General features: G+C 39.0%; 1 protein-coding gene across 1 annotated transcript; it reads left to right on the forward strand.

Annotated features, from left to right (window-relative positions):
• The first annotated feature begins 292 nt into the window (after positions 1-292).
• Positions 293-5,897, forward strand: LOC119741595 (protein yippee-like 5). The gene is made up of 3 exons (XM_038217411.1): positions 293-438; positions 3,624-3,819; positions 4,837-5,897. The coding sequence occupies exon 3, from the start codon at positions 4,868-4,870 to the stop codon at positions 5,225-5,227; it is 360 nt and encodes a 119-aa protein (XP_038073339.1). The 5' UTR covers positions 293-438; positions 3,624-3,819; positions 4,837-4,867; the 3' UTR covers positions 5,228-5,897.
• Positions 5,898-17,821: the final 11,924 nt, after the last annotated feature.

Here is a 17,821-nt window from a genome sequence, read left to right on the forward strand (position 1 = left end):
TAGTTTATGAAGTTGACTTTCCAGTCATTATCTTTTTTGGTGCTACATATTTTTTTAATGAAATATATATTTTGGGGGTATGGGTTTCCGCTGTTTTTGACTCACCCTGCAGTTTCGTGAAAATAAAACATTTAAATTGAAAATCATTTGGAGATGAACAAGTGTTGATAAGATGTCATGTATTAAGAGTAAATTTCATTTTGATTTAGCGCGGGTAGCCCTAGGTGGCGCGCCACACATCACTGCATGCACGTACATATGTACTACAGCATCACCGGTATGCGGAAGTCAGCTGTTAATGTTGTGACGTCAGCACGTTCCATCAATTTCCGCTGTTTTTATTATCACAGATTGAGTGAGGAAAGAAAAAGCAATTTTGTCACGTATTCTCCGCAGTTATTGGTGTTTTCTATCGCAACCTTGAAACCAAAATTAAAGGTGAGTATGTAGGTAATTTTGGGGTTATATTTCTCTCAATATTGCATGAATTTCGAATGAGATTTGAGACCTTTCTTTTTATGCCGGTAGGCAGTATAAATGCACGTTACTCTTGGCTGGCCTGAACAAATAATGATTTTTTTTTACGTACAATGTAGGCCTTGTGGCTATCGTTACGGCAGCCGTAACGTGATTTTCAACTGCTATCGTTACAGCATTGCAAAAATACCATTGTGAATCTATATTTTGTAACTGCCCTTCCAACCATCCATCACGACCATCATGACAATCAATTTGGTCCATTTGTTTAACGTTCAGACGTTGAATGCCAAAGGTCCTGGCATCGATTCCGTACTTGGCTTGGGAATTTTTTTTTAAAAAGTAAATAATGTTACAGGCCCTTTTACTATAAAGTCTAAGAACCATTCCGTGGATAGTCTGGTTCCCAAGAGTCAAAGATCCTGACGTTACTGTTTCTGGTCAGGGAATCGACGGGCGAGACGGTCGACTGCCGTAACAACGGCCACTGCGATGATTTTAACCAGTTCACGTCGGATGACGTGTATACACGCTAAGGTTTTGCAGTAATCGGAACGGATGACGGATAAACACGCAACGAGCAAGGCCAGAAATATCTGTCTGCGACCCGCTCGCGGCGAGCGAGGCTGGAAATATCAGGGTGTGCTACCCGCAGATGACGGCCTGAACCCGTCTGTCATCGAGGTTCGTGAAAACAATACTGCGCCTGGGTCTGGTCAATGTCAAAATAATCCAAGCGCGAACTGGTTAATGCACTTCCTTATGCTGATTGACTAGCTGAATAGGCTCCGTGCGCCGACCAAGAGGGCGCCCCTTTACCTAGCAACAACGTAACATGGGCGGGACATTTCGCTGGTTGACGCGCACCGTTCCTTGTGTGTGATGCACGTACACCAGGGGATTTGTACTATGTACACGCAGTGGCCGCGCTTCGCGGTAAATGAATTGCAGTCAGGCAGGGCCAAGTTCGGGCAAGGACCATTAGTCGACGAGTGGTTGATTTGTGACGTACCTTACGCCTGCGCACTAATAGCAAAGTGCGAACGTCTCTAGTCGAACGCTGGTCAAAATGTCATTGCAAAACGTCTGGATCCTGGCTCCCTGCTGTACGTTATGAACGCGCGCGGCTATGGTTACAGCGAAGCAACCAACCCCAGTAGGTTGGTTCCAAATAGTCGACTAGCGTAGTTAACCATCGTCGACTAGACAGAGTTCGGGCAAGCGTTAGTCGACCAATGGTTAACTATAGTCCTTGCGCGAACTTGCCCCAAGATGGCAGTTTGGTCACCCCCAACTGTACTTTCTTTGCCGGTGAGGGGGTACTTGTGAACGGAGCGGATAGTATCAATGTTTTCATTATGTAAACAGTGATTGTTGGTCATTACAAGCAGGGAAAAAGGATTTGACATTGACGAGTACAATGTGTGTCTATGGCAGATCCAGAGAGGTTAGTGCCGGGGGGGGGGGGGGGGGTGTGAGGCTGTGCCGGGGGACAGAAGGGCTCTCACAAGTGAAAAATGGCCTTATTTTAGACAATTTCTGTCACTGGCAGGGGGGGGGGGGACACCCCCTCCGCACCCCCTAACAAATCCCCCCCCCCCCAAAAAAAAAAAAAAAAAAACTATAAAAAAATCGTAGGGCATTGTAAAAGTATTTGTCAAAAACATTAACCCATCACTCCTTTTGTCAATGTCGTCAATCCTTTGGCAAATTTCTTTCCAATAATATATTTTTTGCAAAACAGACACTTTATAGAACATCATATGAAGGTGTTGGCAAATAATACTTTTATTAACCCTTTTGAAACTGTCGCATTAGATTTTCTGACTACATGTATATTAAATTTACTGTGCTACTGAAAATAGAAAAGTGCAGTGCAATTTACAGCATGTATGTAGACCATTTGCATATCAGTAACCCAGTGCACACTGTGTTAGGACATTGACACAGTGTTAAGCATTCACACAATGCATGCTGAACAGGTGTAAGTGTACAGGTACATAATGAAGCCCTTTCAGTGTTGTATTTGGATATAATGGAAGGCCACTATTCTGTGGTCCTTCAGCTGTGATGTGTTCAAGTCCAGCTTCTATCACTTGCTGTATGCAGACAGTACACAAAGTCCCTTTGTTTGCTAAAGTGCATGTTCATTGTGAAGTACAATGTAGAAAGACCCATACTGGTATTTATTGTTCAACTTGCACCTGGAGCTTCATTGAAGCAAACTCCCATAAATTATTCTTTGTTTCTAATGATTTATTTCCCCTTGAAAATAAAAAAAGTGGTGGGTTTTCCTTGCAAAATGAAATAGATTGTCTTCTCTATAATTATCAGTATGTAGGATAGATGGTTGTTCTTTCTGTTGTTTATAAATGTTAGAAAATCTGTGAAAAAAGGTTGATATTATTTTGTGAAAACGTGTCAAAATATTTTCTTTTTTGGTGTAAGAAATACATGTACTGTTTAATGATCTTCCTTCAATGAAGAAACAAAAGTTACATTTTATCTTATTTCCCCTCAATAACTCCTAACCCCACTCCACCTAACCGTACCCCTGCCCCACCCCACCCAAACCCACCCAAACCCACCCAAACCCACGCACACTACCCTAACCCACCCCACTGTAGCCCAACCCAACCCAGTCCACACCTTGCCACGTCTCATGAAAATGTAATGTTTAGTATTATTAGAAGACCGACCTACCTCCATGCTCAATCCAACTCATCCACTCCAATCCCAATCCAACCCCAATCCACCCATCTGCACCCATCCGCACCCACCCTATTCCCAAGCCACCCCACCCCACCCCACTCGAAACTTGTCTCACCAATCCAATTCCAATCGACCCCACCCCAGGCTGGCCATTTCTACCGGTACCTCCATGACCCACCCAACCATTCTGTAATCTATCCCAACCCAACCTAACTCAACAAACGGAGAAAGAAACACAACCTGCATTATTAATTTAAAGCTCATGGTTTAATTTCTCAGTCACAAATAACAAGGCAGATTATTCATCCCTCACCCTCCCAGCGACTTGCCAGCAATTCCTGTAACACTTCAAAAGCCCCTCCTGTATTACATTGCATAATTGATTGCAGTACGCACCCCTTATTACTTATTCTGTATTCATGTCACATATGCAGGTATACTGCGTGATCAGCTGTTGAGAGGAACTCATTCATTCGTGTGGTAAACAAGCTACATCTACCCATTGAGTACACACGTCTGCTCTTCACTGCCTGTAGCTAGCTGCCACTACACATAAATTCAGACTTAGATCATTACAGCATCAACTCAAAGGACTGTGCTGAACTGGTCAACTCAATTCACACATAACAGGTATGATTCCTAAAAAGTAATAGAGTAGAAAAAGAAACAGTTGATTTGCATGTTGTACGCCTGCAAGGCTAATTCTGAACAATATTGATTGCATGCATTGTCTGGTATAGTAATGCAGATCTAGAAGGCTAATACATACATACATGTACATGTATGTAAGGCACTGTTTATGTGCAGTGCTCCTGTGTACCACTCAATGAAGCACAAAGGAAAATAGTGTAACTAAATGTATACGAATAGCAAAAACCATCTTGTTGCTGGTGCATTTCTCGTTTTAGTAGGGCTGTTAGGAACGATGTGGAACATGAGAATTTTATTTTCATTTGCATGAGAACATTAGCACAAAAAGCATGGCATAATTTTCTTGTATAGCTTAGACCTTTTTAACACCAAAAACATAATACTGCCTATCCAGATGGACCTTATGGCAAATTATTTCCTTAAGTTTTATTCCTTCAAAATGATTTCTAGGCGTCACCATGGACCCTGTGCATAAACGCTAGATGGCGTTGGTGAGAGCTCCATGCATGTGCAGACACACTGCTTGCTCACCATGCCATATGACACAGAGTATGCAAACATAACTTCATCTTTGTGTAAATTTGCACTAAAGTATGGCATATATTTGTGCGAGTGCCTGGCATAGGCGGCAATGCCTCCAAGAATTCCAGCTGACTCTCTCTTTCTCTTTGTAACCGTTGACGGTGTACTTGTGAACGGAGTCCCGGGCTAATGCGTTCAAGACTCAAAGAGTCTAGTGACAGAGCTATGGCTACGGCTATCGAAAATAGCTTTAGACAGGAGATTTGGATGCGGCTAGCTTGAAAAAGAAACGTATGGTTCTGAAAAGAACCAGAAGTTAATATAGCTTCTTCTTATCATGACCACACTTCTCTATTAAGGGCAGTCTCCTTACAGGGTTGCATTCTGTGAACTTGTCCCCTAGCAATTTATGCTAACGTTGTTTTGTTCAGAGTACCACAAAGCATTGATTCTTTGATATTTGTCCTTCACTAGATTGCTTGCTGAAGCATCACAGACGAGCAACATGGGCAGAATATTCTTAGAGCACATCGGCGGCACCCGGTTGTTCTCCTGCGCCAACTGCGACACGGTCCTGACCAATCGGATCGAGCTCATGTCCACGCGCTTCACCGGCTCCACGGGGCGCGCTTTCCTCTTCAAGAAGGTCGTCAACTTGTCCTTCAGCGAGGTACAGGACCGCGTCATGCTGACGGGCCGGCACATTGTCCGCGACGTCTTCTGCAAGAACTGCGATTCCAAGCTGGGCTGGATCTACGAGTTTGCCACTGAGGAGAGCCAGCGCTATAAGGAAGGCAAGGTTATCCTGGAACGGGCGCTGATCACCGAGAGCGAGGGCATCGAGGAGCATCTCGGCGAGGTATGAGGAGACCTGTCGGTCCACTGGGTGCAATCTGAGGTTTTTGGAAAGCCGAGACAGGGTTGGATGTGCATGTTTACCCACCATGCTTGCCCTTGAGCACTGTCGTGGAAAGACAGGCTCCATGTCATGATCAGAGGGTATCCGGGAACAAAATGGCTGTTGTCTGTACTATCGTGGAGGTACTGGAACACTCGCAGATATTTTGTGATCAGCCAAGATGATCACTGACTGAGAAGAATTGACTTGACCGAGGTCGAGTTGGGACATTTGAGGGGCTGGACAAAATTGTGGGTGCACAGAATTATGTACATTTAAAACATTGTTGTGTGATGTTTCAGGGTCATGCATTGTCACTCAAAAATATATGTTCTGCCTGGGAGCATTTGAATTACCCCTTGGAAATATTTGCCGTTGAGATTTTGGAAGATATTTTATATTTTAGGTGTAAAATTTAATATTTTAGGTGTGATTAACTGTCTACTGATTGAAATGACCTCTCTACAAACTGTTAGTCGAACTAAATAATGAAAGGTTCGCGGAAACACCATGTGCGAATAATTTCTCAACTTAGTCGAACGTTTTGCCTTTTAAAATAATATGCTGTTGATTGGGTTTTAAACCATTAATTTTTTAATGACTTTTTAATCTTTTTTGTGTTTGTATACAGTTACACGGCAATATTTTTTTTGCAGGAAATGCAGTTTGTCAGTATGTTCTGCAAACAGTTAAGTACCATTCCAGTGAAAATTGGTGACCAGTTTAATGGCACTGCTAATTTGTGCTGACTGAGATACCATTCACTTCACGGCCACCATAGCATTAAGTGCACAATTACTAAAGAGGCAGACTTTACATAAGGCCAAAAAAAAAAAGTCTCCGGTTTCTGGTATGCGCGCGCGTCGTCGTAGCCATGCGCGTTGGCAAAATGAGAAAGTCTTTTTTTTTTCAATAAAAGATGATGTCTCAAAACAACCAAACTCACTGGTTTGACTGGAATCCTGCTGCTGCACAATTTTAACGTGTTTTTAGATGGGGTTATGATCGAGAATAAGCTTTATGTGGCTTCTCTGGACTCCCATAGATTTGCACTAAGTTTAGTTGGGTACCATTTGCAGTCATCAGCCGACCTTTGAAGCAAAAAAAAACAGGTGAAAAAAAAAAGCCACGTCGCGGCACCACTTTTTGGGCAAGCTTCATACCAGAAACCGGAGACTTTTTTTTGGCCTAAAGTAGTTGAGAAACAGTACAAAAAATTCCCCATGTCAGTATTAAGCATTTAACATAAAGCATACATGTACATCACAAAATATGCTGAAGGTAATAAGCACACCTTTTATGCTTTACAGCGAACTTTGGACATTTTATGTGACGTTATGGTAAAGCAAGTATGTAACTCTTCATTTTATGTATTTTACTTTGTATTTGTCATTGATGGTGCTTCATGTTGTACAACTTATGATATTAACAGGTGGTGTGGATTTTGTTTTGTAAATGCTGCTCCTGCCATTCCCCAACTTGATTCACCAAAATTAATTTATGGGTTGATTGCTGAATCAGTGCATTTTATGCTGTTTCAGGTTGGCATCCGTTAATTGTTGGCACACAAGGTAAATTAAGAAACCATAGTACTTTATCTTGATTACAGTGAAACGCCACTTTAAGGAACATGATGGGGTCCACAGAAAGTGTTTGCTATAGTAATTGTTCGTTATAGTATTTGTGCATTTTATAGAATTCACTAATTTGGGAGCCCGTGGGGACGTTCTTTATTATACAAATAATGAATGTTTGTGAGTACAATGGTAAGAATAATTTCATGAGGTGACAGATGAAATGTTCCATTCCACGAGGCGTAGCCGAGTGGAATGGAACATTTCATCTGTCACTGAATGAATTATTCTTTCCATTGCACGAACGTGAAACATTCATTATTTGTTTTATATAACACCTGAATAAATCCTTGTCATCTGATTGGTTGACTTTTAATAGCCAGATTATCCATGTTAAAAACTGTTTAAAAGTTCGACAAGTTCATCATATTTATATGAATGCAAACTGTTTAACAGGTTGAGAACAACCAGCAGCAGTGACACCGTGCAATGGAACTTCTATTCACCGTGCAATAGAACTTCCATTGCACTGTGCGCTGTGCGCCACGCGCGCACCGTGCGTTGGTACGAATAATTCAATGACATGTGATCAACGATCCACCAATCAGATAATGGGGATTTATTCAGGTGTTGTATAAAACCAAATGTTCGTTATAGCGGCGTTTCACTGTAGTGCATGCAGTCTGAGGCCAAAGTCAATGGAAGGCTATGGGTTACTTCTTAATCCTGGTACATGAGGATACCAAGTATATAAACCCCGGACCTTTGTTCATAAACTGTACCAAAGACTTTAAGGCATGCAGGGACACTGCAATTAAGGGGAAATGTACCTGCCGATTTAACGAGAAAATCCTTACTTTAAGTGAAGATTCATGTAGGACTGGTAAAAAATACCCTGTGAAATATTTTCATCTGAACAAAGTTTCATTCGGGAAATAAACAGTGTGTCCGCGGACCCCAAAAATTGTGCATACATTGTACGTTTTCTCTGTTTTCTCTGTGTAGTATCTGCTGAGCTGAAACTTCACCAAGTTAGTTGTTGTGCACCATTGTTAAGATTTTGAGTAATGTTGTTGCTTCAAACGAAAAAAAAAAAATCACAAACGGCAAATGTTTTAGAGGACATTCAACATTTTCAATGTTTTGGAATTGGGATTTTTTTTTCCAAATTGTTGGTGGATGGGTGAAGATAGATAATTGAAAATCCAAATTCTCTTTTCATAAAAAAAGCCAGGAAAAACAAATCTAGATTTTGACTTGCGTACGCACCAGCGTTCCTTGCAAGCGTTTTTTTTTTGTAACTTCGTCCGCAATACAGGGTGAGTAAAAAAAAGAAATCCAAATGTCGGGACTACTGTTTTTAAGTACTGTTTGGGCGCAGTTCAAATCCGACGATTATTAACGCCATATTACTACAGAATAGCGTACAAATACTCCACGACGAAGCTGCCTCTACTGTCCGTATGTTTAGCACAGGCGGACATTATTACCAGTATAGAGGGCTTTTTTTGGGGGGGGGGTTCACATTATTTTTTAGGTAATATCTAATGAAAAGAATTGTTTAACAGAGCTGGGGGGTTGGACCTCCCCCTCCTGGATCGTGGCCTGGGCGGCTCTTGTACAGTGCTAGAATTTGATAGTATCTGCCGGCGAGACGTCGGACCATACGTCGTGTGAATAAAAGTCTTACTTGTGACCGAAAACATGTTGTTTACAATTACAAATGAAATTTAACCCCCCCCCCAAAAAAAAAAATTCGAAAGTTTCAGTGAGCTTTTATTCAAATGAGACATTGCACGAAAAAGATCGGCCCATGCGAAGCATATCAATTAATTTCAACTTTCGAATCATAAGAGCTGGACGCTCCTAATTCGTTCTGAATATAGTGTGCGCAATTTCAGAACTGGAGCGTTCTGTTCCAGGTTTCTCGGCCTATTATTAAGACAAATTGGTTTTGAGGAGAATTCTAAGAAAGCCTGATGGCCGAGTGGTTAGACTCGTCGTCCACGAATCGCGGAGTCCGGGGATCGAATCCCGTCAGTGTCTTTTTGGTTTTTAACGTATGAGTTCAATTATTCACTATAAGAGATTTAATTTCCCGTCGTAAAGTACCAACAGTACCTTAGCTTAATCGGTAAGCACTGCTGCTGGTACTGTCCGCGAGTTCCAGGTTGGCGCCTTCGTACAGGTTCAGGGCATGTGGTCCACTCGGAGGATCAGGGCTTAGGGGCCGCCCTGTTCCTCCCTTAGCTCTTTGCTTTTACATGGTGCCTGGCCCTCCGGGGTTATATGGATGGATAGGGAAGGAAGTGTGTATTGGTCGGGGACGCCGAGACCCCGGAAGAGAACTAAGGGATCGGCTGGGGCATTGTTATGGCTCAGACCGATCCCTGAAAGCTTGACTAGCACATAACTTTTTGATTTTTTTTAACCCTCTATCTTTTATACTTTGGTTTAGTTTGATATCTACAGCTGCTCGGCAGGTCTACGGGTAGTATCAAAATATTATTAAGACAAATTGTTTTTGAGGTGAATTCTAAGAAAGCCTGATGGCCGAGTGGTTAGACTCGTCGTCCACGAATCGCCGTCCACGAATCGCGGAGTCCGGGGATCGAATCCCGTCAGTGTCTGCCGCCCTGTATCTCCCTTAGCTCTTTGCTTTTACATGGTGCCTGGCCCTCCGGGGTTATATGGATGGACAGGGGAGGAAGTGTGTATTGGCCGGGAACGCCGAGATCCCAGAAGAGTCCTAAGGGATTGGCTGGGGCATTGTTATGGCTCAGACCGATCCCTGAATGCTTGGCTAGCACATAACTTATTGATTTTTTTATCCTATATTTTTTAAAACTGTTGTTTAATAAGTTTTATTTTTACATCTACTCGGCAGGCCTATACAGTAGTATTACAAACAAAGCAAAGTAATAAATCAATGAATTTTTAATAATTGACTATAATCAAGACGAAGTTTTGCTCGATCAATATGACTATGCCATTATTAATGTCGCAATTTCCAATTTAATAAGAGAACGCAGTATGCAATATTGTACCGGGCAAAAATAAAAATGTACATCTTAATATGTTTATTACATCGGTTTCAAAATAATAATATTTCTTTAATTGTGAACATTCCCCAAATATATAGTAATTCGCGAAATAGGAAATCGAAAGAAACTAAAGCCCCTCACCCTTGTAACTGGAAATACAAAATAAAGAAAATAAAGTCAAGTGGATAACACCTGTATGAATGTACCTTGAGGACCGATTTTGAAAATTCCATAACATGGGACTTTTACAAACTTGCCTTTGACTGTCAGTGACAGACAGTCACGGATCCAGCCGGCTGGGGGGATCAACCCCTCTCCTGCTCCGACACAATAAAAAAGTAAAGATGGCTTATCCGTTATAGTTGCCTTTTGACACCTTACAAAATTTCCGATGATGAATATAAATGACCCGCAAAAATCGTGGAACCAAACAGGCAGCAGGGGCGGAAGCAGAAATGTTGGCAGGGGGAGGGGAGTTCATCAGCAAACAAATATCTGCAATGTAGACAAGTTTTTCTCCAATATTTGAAAGATTTGGGCAAAAAACATCAATTTTGTGACAAATAAATTAACACTTTTCAATAATTTTACACCATATTTTCATCCATAACTTCTTTTGAAAAGCAAATCTCGTTACAATTGGAGTTTGAATGTGTTGTAGGGTCCCTTTGGCATCTTTCTAGCAATTTTCAAGGAATTTCATTTTTTGGTCAAAATTGAAAAAAATGCAAGGGGTTAGCCTTACTTTTTCATCCAAATTTGGCCAAAAATTGACTTTTCTCCAAACAATGCAGAACTTCCTTTTGAAGTCAGAGGAGCACCAATCAATACTCAAACACCCAACATTTGGAAGATTAGGGCAAAAACCATGGATTTTGTGAGAAATCAATTAATATTTTTCACTGATATTACCCCAGATTTCCATCCATATTTTCTTTTGAGAAGCAAATCTTGTCACACGGAGTTGGAATGTGTTGTAGGGTCCCTTTGGCATCTTTCTAGCAAGTTTCAAGGAATTTCATTTTTTGGTCAAAATTGAAAAAAAATGCAAGGGGTTAGCCTTACTTTTTTATCCAAATTTGGCCAAAAATTGACTTTTCTCCAAACAATGCAGAACTTCCTTTTGAAGTCAGAGGAGCACCAATCAATACTCAAACACCCAATATTTGGAAGATTTGGGCAAAAACCATGGATTTTGTGAGAAATCAATTAACATTTTTCACTGATATTACCCCAGATTTTCATCCATATTTTCTTTTGAAAAGCAAATCTTTACACAATTGGAGTTGGAATATGTTCTAGGGTCCCTTAGGCCTTTTTTTAAAGCAAGTTTCAAGGAATTCCATTTTCTGGTCAAAATTGAAAAAAAATGCAAGGGGTTAGCCTTACTTTTTTATCAAAATTTGGCCAAAACTTGACTTTTCTGCAAACAATGCACATTTTCCTTTCGAAGTCAGAGGAGCACTAATCAATACTCAAACACCCAATATTTGGAAGATTAGGGCAAAAACCATGGATTTTGTGAGAAATCAATTAACATTTTTCACTGATATTACCCAAGATTTCCATCCATATTTTCTTTTTAAAAGCAAATCTTGTCACACGGAGTTTGAATGTGTTGTAGGGTCCCTTTGGCATCTTTCTAGCAAGTTTCAAGGAATTTCATTTTTTGGTCAAAATTGAAAAAAATGCAAGGGGTTAGCCTTACTTTTTTATCCAAATTTGGCCAAAAATTGACTTTTCTGCAAACATTGTAGAACTTCCTTTCGAAGTCAGAGGAGCACTTATCCATACTCAAACACCCAATATTTGGAAGATTAGGGCAAAAACCATGGATTTTGTGAGAAATCAATTAACACTTTTCAATAATTTTACACCATATTTTCATCCATAACTTCTTTTGAAAAGCAAAGCTCGTTACAATTGGAGTTTGAATGTGTTGTAGGGTCCCTTTGGCATCTTTCTAGCAATTTTCAAGGAATTTCATTTTTTGGTCAAAATTGAAAAAAATGCAAGTGGTTAGCCTTACTTTTTTATCCAAATTTGGCCAAAAATTGACTTTTCTGCAAACAATGCAGAACTTCCTTTCGAAGTCAGAGGAGCACTTATCCATACTCAAACACCCAATATTTGGAAGATTAGGGCAAAAACCATGGATTTTGTGAGAAATCAATTAACATTTTTCACTGATATTACCCCAGATTTTCATCCATATTTTCTTTTGAAAAGCGAATCTTGTCACAATTTGAGTTGGAATGTGTTGTAGGGTCCCTTTGGCATCTTGCTAGCAAGTTTCAAGGAATTTCATTTTTTGGTCAAAATTGAAAAAAAAATGCAAGGGGTTAGCCTTACTTTTTTTATCCAAATTTGGCCAAAAATTGACTTTTCTGCAAACATTGTAGAACTTCCTTTCGAAGTCAGAGGAGCACTAATCCATACTCAAACACCCAATATTTGGAAGATTAGGGCAAAAACCATGGATTTTGTGAGAAATCAATTAATACTTTTCACTGATATTACCCCAGATTTCCATCCATATTTTCTTTTGAAAAGCAAATCTTGTCACACGGAGTTTGAATGTGTTGTAGGGTCCCTTTGGCATCTTTCTAGCAAGTTTCAAGGAATTTCATTTTTTGGTGAAAATTGAAAAAAATGCAAGTGGTTAGCTTTACTTTTTTATCCAAATTTGGCCAAAACTTGACTTTTCTGCAAACAATGCAGAACTTCCTTTCGAAGTCAGAGGAGCACCAATCAATACTCAAACACCCAATATTTGGAAGATTAGGGCAAAAACCATGGATTTTGTGAGAAATCAATTATTATTTTTCACTGATATTACCCCAGATTTTCATCCATATTTTCTTTTGAAAAGCAAATCTTTACACAATTGGAGTTGGAATGCTTTCTAGGGTCCCTTAGGCATCTTTCTAGCAAGTTTCAAGGAATTTCATTTTTTGGTCAAAATTGAAAAAATTTATCCAAATTTGGCCAAAAATTGACTTTTCTCCAAACAATGCAGAACTTCCTTTTGAAGTCAGAGGAGCACCAATCAATACTCAAACACCCAATATTTGGAAGATTAGGGCAAAAACCATGGATTTTGTGAGAAATCAATTAATATTTTTCACTGATATTACCCCAGATTTCCATCCATATTTTCTTTTGAGAAGCAAATCTTGTCACACGGAGTTGGAATGTGTTGTAGGGTCCCTTTGGCATCTTTCTAGCAAGTTTCAAGGAATTTCATTTTTTGGTCAAAATTGAAAAAAAATGCAAGGGGTTAGCCTTACTTTTTTATCCAAATTTGGCCAAAAATTGACTTTTCTCCAAACAATGCAGAACTTCCTTTTGAAGTCAGAGGAGCACCAATCAATACTCAAACACCCAATATTTGGAAGATTTGGGCAAAAACCATGGATTTTGTGAGAAATCAATTAACATTTTTCACTGATATTACCCCAGATTTTCATCCATATTTTCTTTTGAAAAGCAAATCTTTACACAATTGGAGTTGGAATGTGTTCTAGGGTCCCTTAGGCCTTTTTTTAAAGCAAGTTTCAAGGAATTCCATTTTCTGGTCAAAACTGAAAAAAAATGCAAGGGGTTAGCCTTACTTTTTTATCCAAATTTGGCCAAAACTTGACTTTTCTGCAAACAATGCACATTTTCCTTTCGAAGTCAGAGGAGCACTAATCAATACTCAAACACCCAATACATTGTATTTGGAAGATTTGGGCAAAAACCATGGATTTTGTGAGAAATCATTTAATATTTTTCACTGATATTACCCCAGATTTTGTGTAAAGATTTTCTTTTGAAAAGCAAATCTTTACACAATTGGAGTTGGAATTTGTTCTGGGGTTCCTTAGGCCTTTTTTTAAAGCAAGTTTCAAGGAATTCCATTTTCTGGTCAAAATTGAAAAAAAATGCAAGGGGTTAGCCTTACTTTTTTATCCAAATTTGGCCAAAAATTGACTTTTCTCCAAACAATGCAGAACTTCCTTTTGAAGTCAGAGGAGCACCAATCAATACTCAAACACCCAATATTTGGAAGATTAGGGCAAAAACCATGGATTTTGTGAGAAATCAATTAACATTTTTCACTGATATTACCCCAGATTTCCATCCATATTTTCTTTTGAAAAGCAAATCTTGTCACACGGAGTTGGAATGTGTTGTAGGGTCCCTTTGGCATCTTTCTAGCAAGTTTCAAGGAATTTCATTTTTTGGTCAAAATTGAAAAAAATGAAAGGGGTTAGCCTTACTTTTTTATCCAAATTTGGCCAAAAATTGACTTTTCTGCAAACAATGCAGAACTTCCTTTCGAAGTCAGAGGAGCACTTATCCATACTCAAACACCCAATATTTGGAAGATTAGGGCAAAAACCATGGATTTTGTGAGAAATAAATTCACATTTTTCACTGATATTACCCCAGATTTTCATCCATATTTTCTTTTGAAAAGCAAATCTTGTCACAATTGGAGTTGGAATGTGTTGTAGGGTCCCTTTGGCATCTTTCTAGCAAGTTTCAAGGAATTTCATTTTTTGGTCAAAATTGAAAAAAATGCAAGGGGTTAGCCTTACTTTTTTTATCCAAATTTGGCCAAAAATTGACTTTTCTGCAAACATTGTAGAACTTCCTTTCGAAGTCAGAGGAGCACTAATCCATACTGAAACACCCAATATTTGGAAGATTTGGGCAAAAACCATGGATTTTGTGAGAAATCAATTATTATTTTTCACTGATATTACCCCAGATTTTCATCCATATTTTCTTTTGAAAAGCAAATCTTTACACAATTGGAGTTGGAATGTGTTCTAGGGTCCCTTAGGCATCTTTCTAGCAATTTTCAAGGAATTTCATTTTTTGGTCAAAATTGAAAAAAAATGCAAGGGGTTAGCCTTACTTTTTTATCCAAATTTGGCCAAAAATTGACTTTTCTCCAAACAATGCAGAACTTCCTTTTGAAGTCAGAGGAGCACCAATCAATACTCAAACACCCAATATTTGGAAGATTAGGGCAAAAACCATGGATTTTGTGAGCAATCAATTAATATTTTTCACTGATATTACCCCAGATTTCCATCCATATTTTCTTTTGAAAAGCAAATCTTTTCACACGGAGTTGGAATGTGTTGTAGGGTCCCTTTGGCATCTTTCTAGCAAGTTTCAAGGAATTTCATTTTTTGGTCAAAATACAAAAAAATACAAGGGGTTAGCCTTACTTTTTTTTATCCAAATTTGGCCAAAAATTGACTTTTCTCCAAACATTGTAGAACTTCCTTTCGAAGTTAGAGGAGCACTAATCAATACTCAAACACCCAATATTTCGAAGATTTGGGCAAAAACCATGGATTTTGTGTGAAAGCAATTCACATTTTTCACTGATATTACCCCAGATTTTCATCCATATTTTCTTTTGAAAAGCAAATTTTGTCACAATTGGAGTTGGAATGTGTTGTAGGGTCCCTTAGGCATCTTTCTAGCAAGTTTCAAGGAATTTCATTTTTTGGTCAAAATGGAAAAAAATGCAAGGGATTAGCCTTACTTTTTTATCCAAATTTGGCCAAAAATTGACTTTTCTCCAAACAATGTAGAACTTCCTTTCGAAGTCAGAGGAGCACTAATCCATACTGAAACACCCAATATTTGGAAGATTTGGGCAAAAACCATGGATTTTGTGAGAAATCAATTAATATTTTTTTCACTGATATTACCCTATATTTTCATCCATATTTTCTTTTGAAAAGCAAATCTTGTCACAATTGGAGTTGGAATGTGTTGTATGGTCCCTTTGGCAGCTTTCTCGCAAGTTTCAAGGAATTTCATTTTTTGGTAAAAATTGAAAAAAATGCAAGGGGTTAGCCTTAATTTTATATCCAAATTTGGCCAAAAATTGACTTTTTTCCAAACAATGTAGAACTTCCTTTTGAAGTCAGAGGAGCACCAATCAATACTCAAACACCCAATATTTGGAAGATTTGGGCAAAAACCATGGATTTTGTGAGAAATCAATTAACATTTTTCACTGATTTTACCCCATGTTTTCATCCATATTTTCTTTTGAAAAGCAAATCTTTACACAATTGGAGTTGGAATGTGTTCTAAGGTCCCTTAGGCAACTTTCAAGCAAGTTACAAGAAATTTCGTTTTTGGTCAAAATTGTAAAAAAAATGCAAGGGGTTAGCCATACTTTTTCATCTAAATTTGCCCAAAAATTGACTTTTCTCCGAATCAGTGCAGAACTTACTTTCGAAGTCAGAGGAGCACCAATCAAAACTCAAACACCCCATATTTGTAAGATTTGGGCAAAAACTATCGATTTTGTGAGAAATCAATTAACATTTTTGACAGATTTTACCCAATATTTTCATCCATATTTTCTTTTGAAAAGCAAATCTTTACACAATTGGAGTTGGAATGTGTTGTAGGGTCCTAAAAGCATTTTTCTAGCAAGTTTCAAGGAACTTCCTTTCGAAGTCAGAGGAGCACTTATCAATACTCAAACACCCAATATTTTGAAAATTTGTGCAAAAACCATCGAATTTGTAAAAAATGAATGAACATTTCTGACTGATTTTACCCCATATTTTCGTCCATATTTTCTGATGAAAAACAAATCCTGTCTACAAATGGAGTTGAAATGTGTTCTAAGGTCCCTTAGGCATCTTTCTAGCAAGTTACAAGAAATTTCGGGGGTTTTTGGTGAAAATTGAAAAAAATACAAGGGGCTAGCCTTACCTCTTTATCCAAATTTGGCCAACAATTGACTTTTCTCAAACAATGCAGTTCGAAGTCAGAGGAGCACCAATCAATATTTAAACACCCAATGTTTGAAAGATTTGGGCAAAATCATCGATTTTGTGAGAAATAAATGTACTTTGTACTCTATCATGTGTAGAGGTGTTTAATTGGGCCGATGTGGTTAATTGTAATCAAGCTAATTAGCATAATTAATATTTGCATTTACGGAAAGTCCGTAAAAATACGGCGAAAACACGGAATATTTCACTTTACGGAGTCCGTAAATTGACGGGCATTTTTAACAGTGTATGTTTAGCACACGTATAGGTCAACGACTAACGAGGCTGCCGTATGCATTATTTATTTTCCAAACAAATGAAAACACTCGTTATTGCATGGAGCCAAAACAGATGCACACAGCAATGTTTCAGGTTTCTCGGCCTATTATTAAGACTAATTGTTTTTGAGGAGAATTCTAAGAAAGCATGATGGCCGAGTGGTTAGATTCGTCGTCCACGAATCGCGGAGTCCGGGGATCGAATCCCGTCGGTGTCTGTTTTGCTTCTCACCGCACGCGTTCTATTCAGTCATTATAAGATGTTTAATTTCCCGTCGTAGAATACCAACAGTACCTTAGCTTAATCGGTAAGCACTGCTGCTGGTACTGTCCGCGAGTTCCAGGTTGGCACCTTCGTACAGGTTCAGGGCATGTGGTCCACTCGGAGGATCAGGGCTTAGGGGGCCGCCCTATTCCTCCCTTAGCTCTTTGCTTTTACATGGTGACTGGCCCTCCGGGGTTACATGGATGGACAGGGAAGGAAGTGTGTATTGGCCGGGAACGCCGAGATCCCAGAAGAGTCCTAAGGGATTGGCTGGGGCATTGTTATGGCTCAGACCGATCCCTGAATGCTTGGCTAGCACATAACTTTTTGATTTTTTTTTCCCTATTTTTTTTTAAACTGTTGTTTAATAAGTTTGATGTTTACATCTGCTCGGCAGGCCTACGGTAGTATTATAAACAAAGCAAAGTAATAAATCAATGAATTTTTAATAATTGACTATAATCAAAACGAAGTTTTGTTCGATCAATATGACTATGCCATTATTATTGGAGTAAGGTACGCAGTATGCAATATTACACCGGGCAAAAATAAAAATGTACATTGTAATAAGTTTATTACGTTTCAAAATAATAA

The sequence above is a fragment of the Patiria miniata genome, unplaced genomic scaffold (assembly GCF_015706575.1).
Source record: "Patiria miniata isolate m_02_andy unplaced genomic scaffold, ASM1570657v1 HiC_scaffold_5, whole genome shotgun sequence".
Lineage (NCBI taxonomy): Eukaryota > Metazoa > Echinodermata > Asteroidea > Valvatida > Asterinidae > Patiria > Patiria miniata.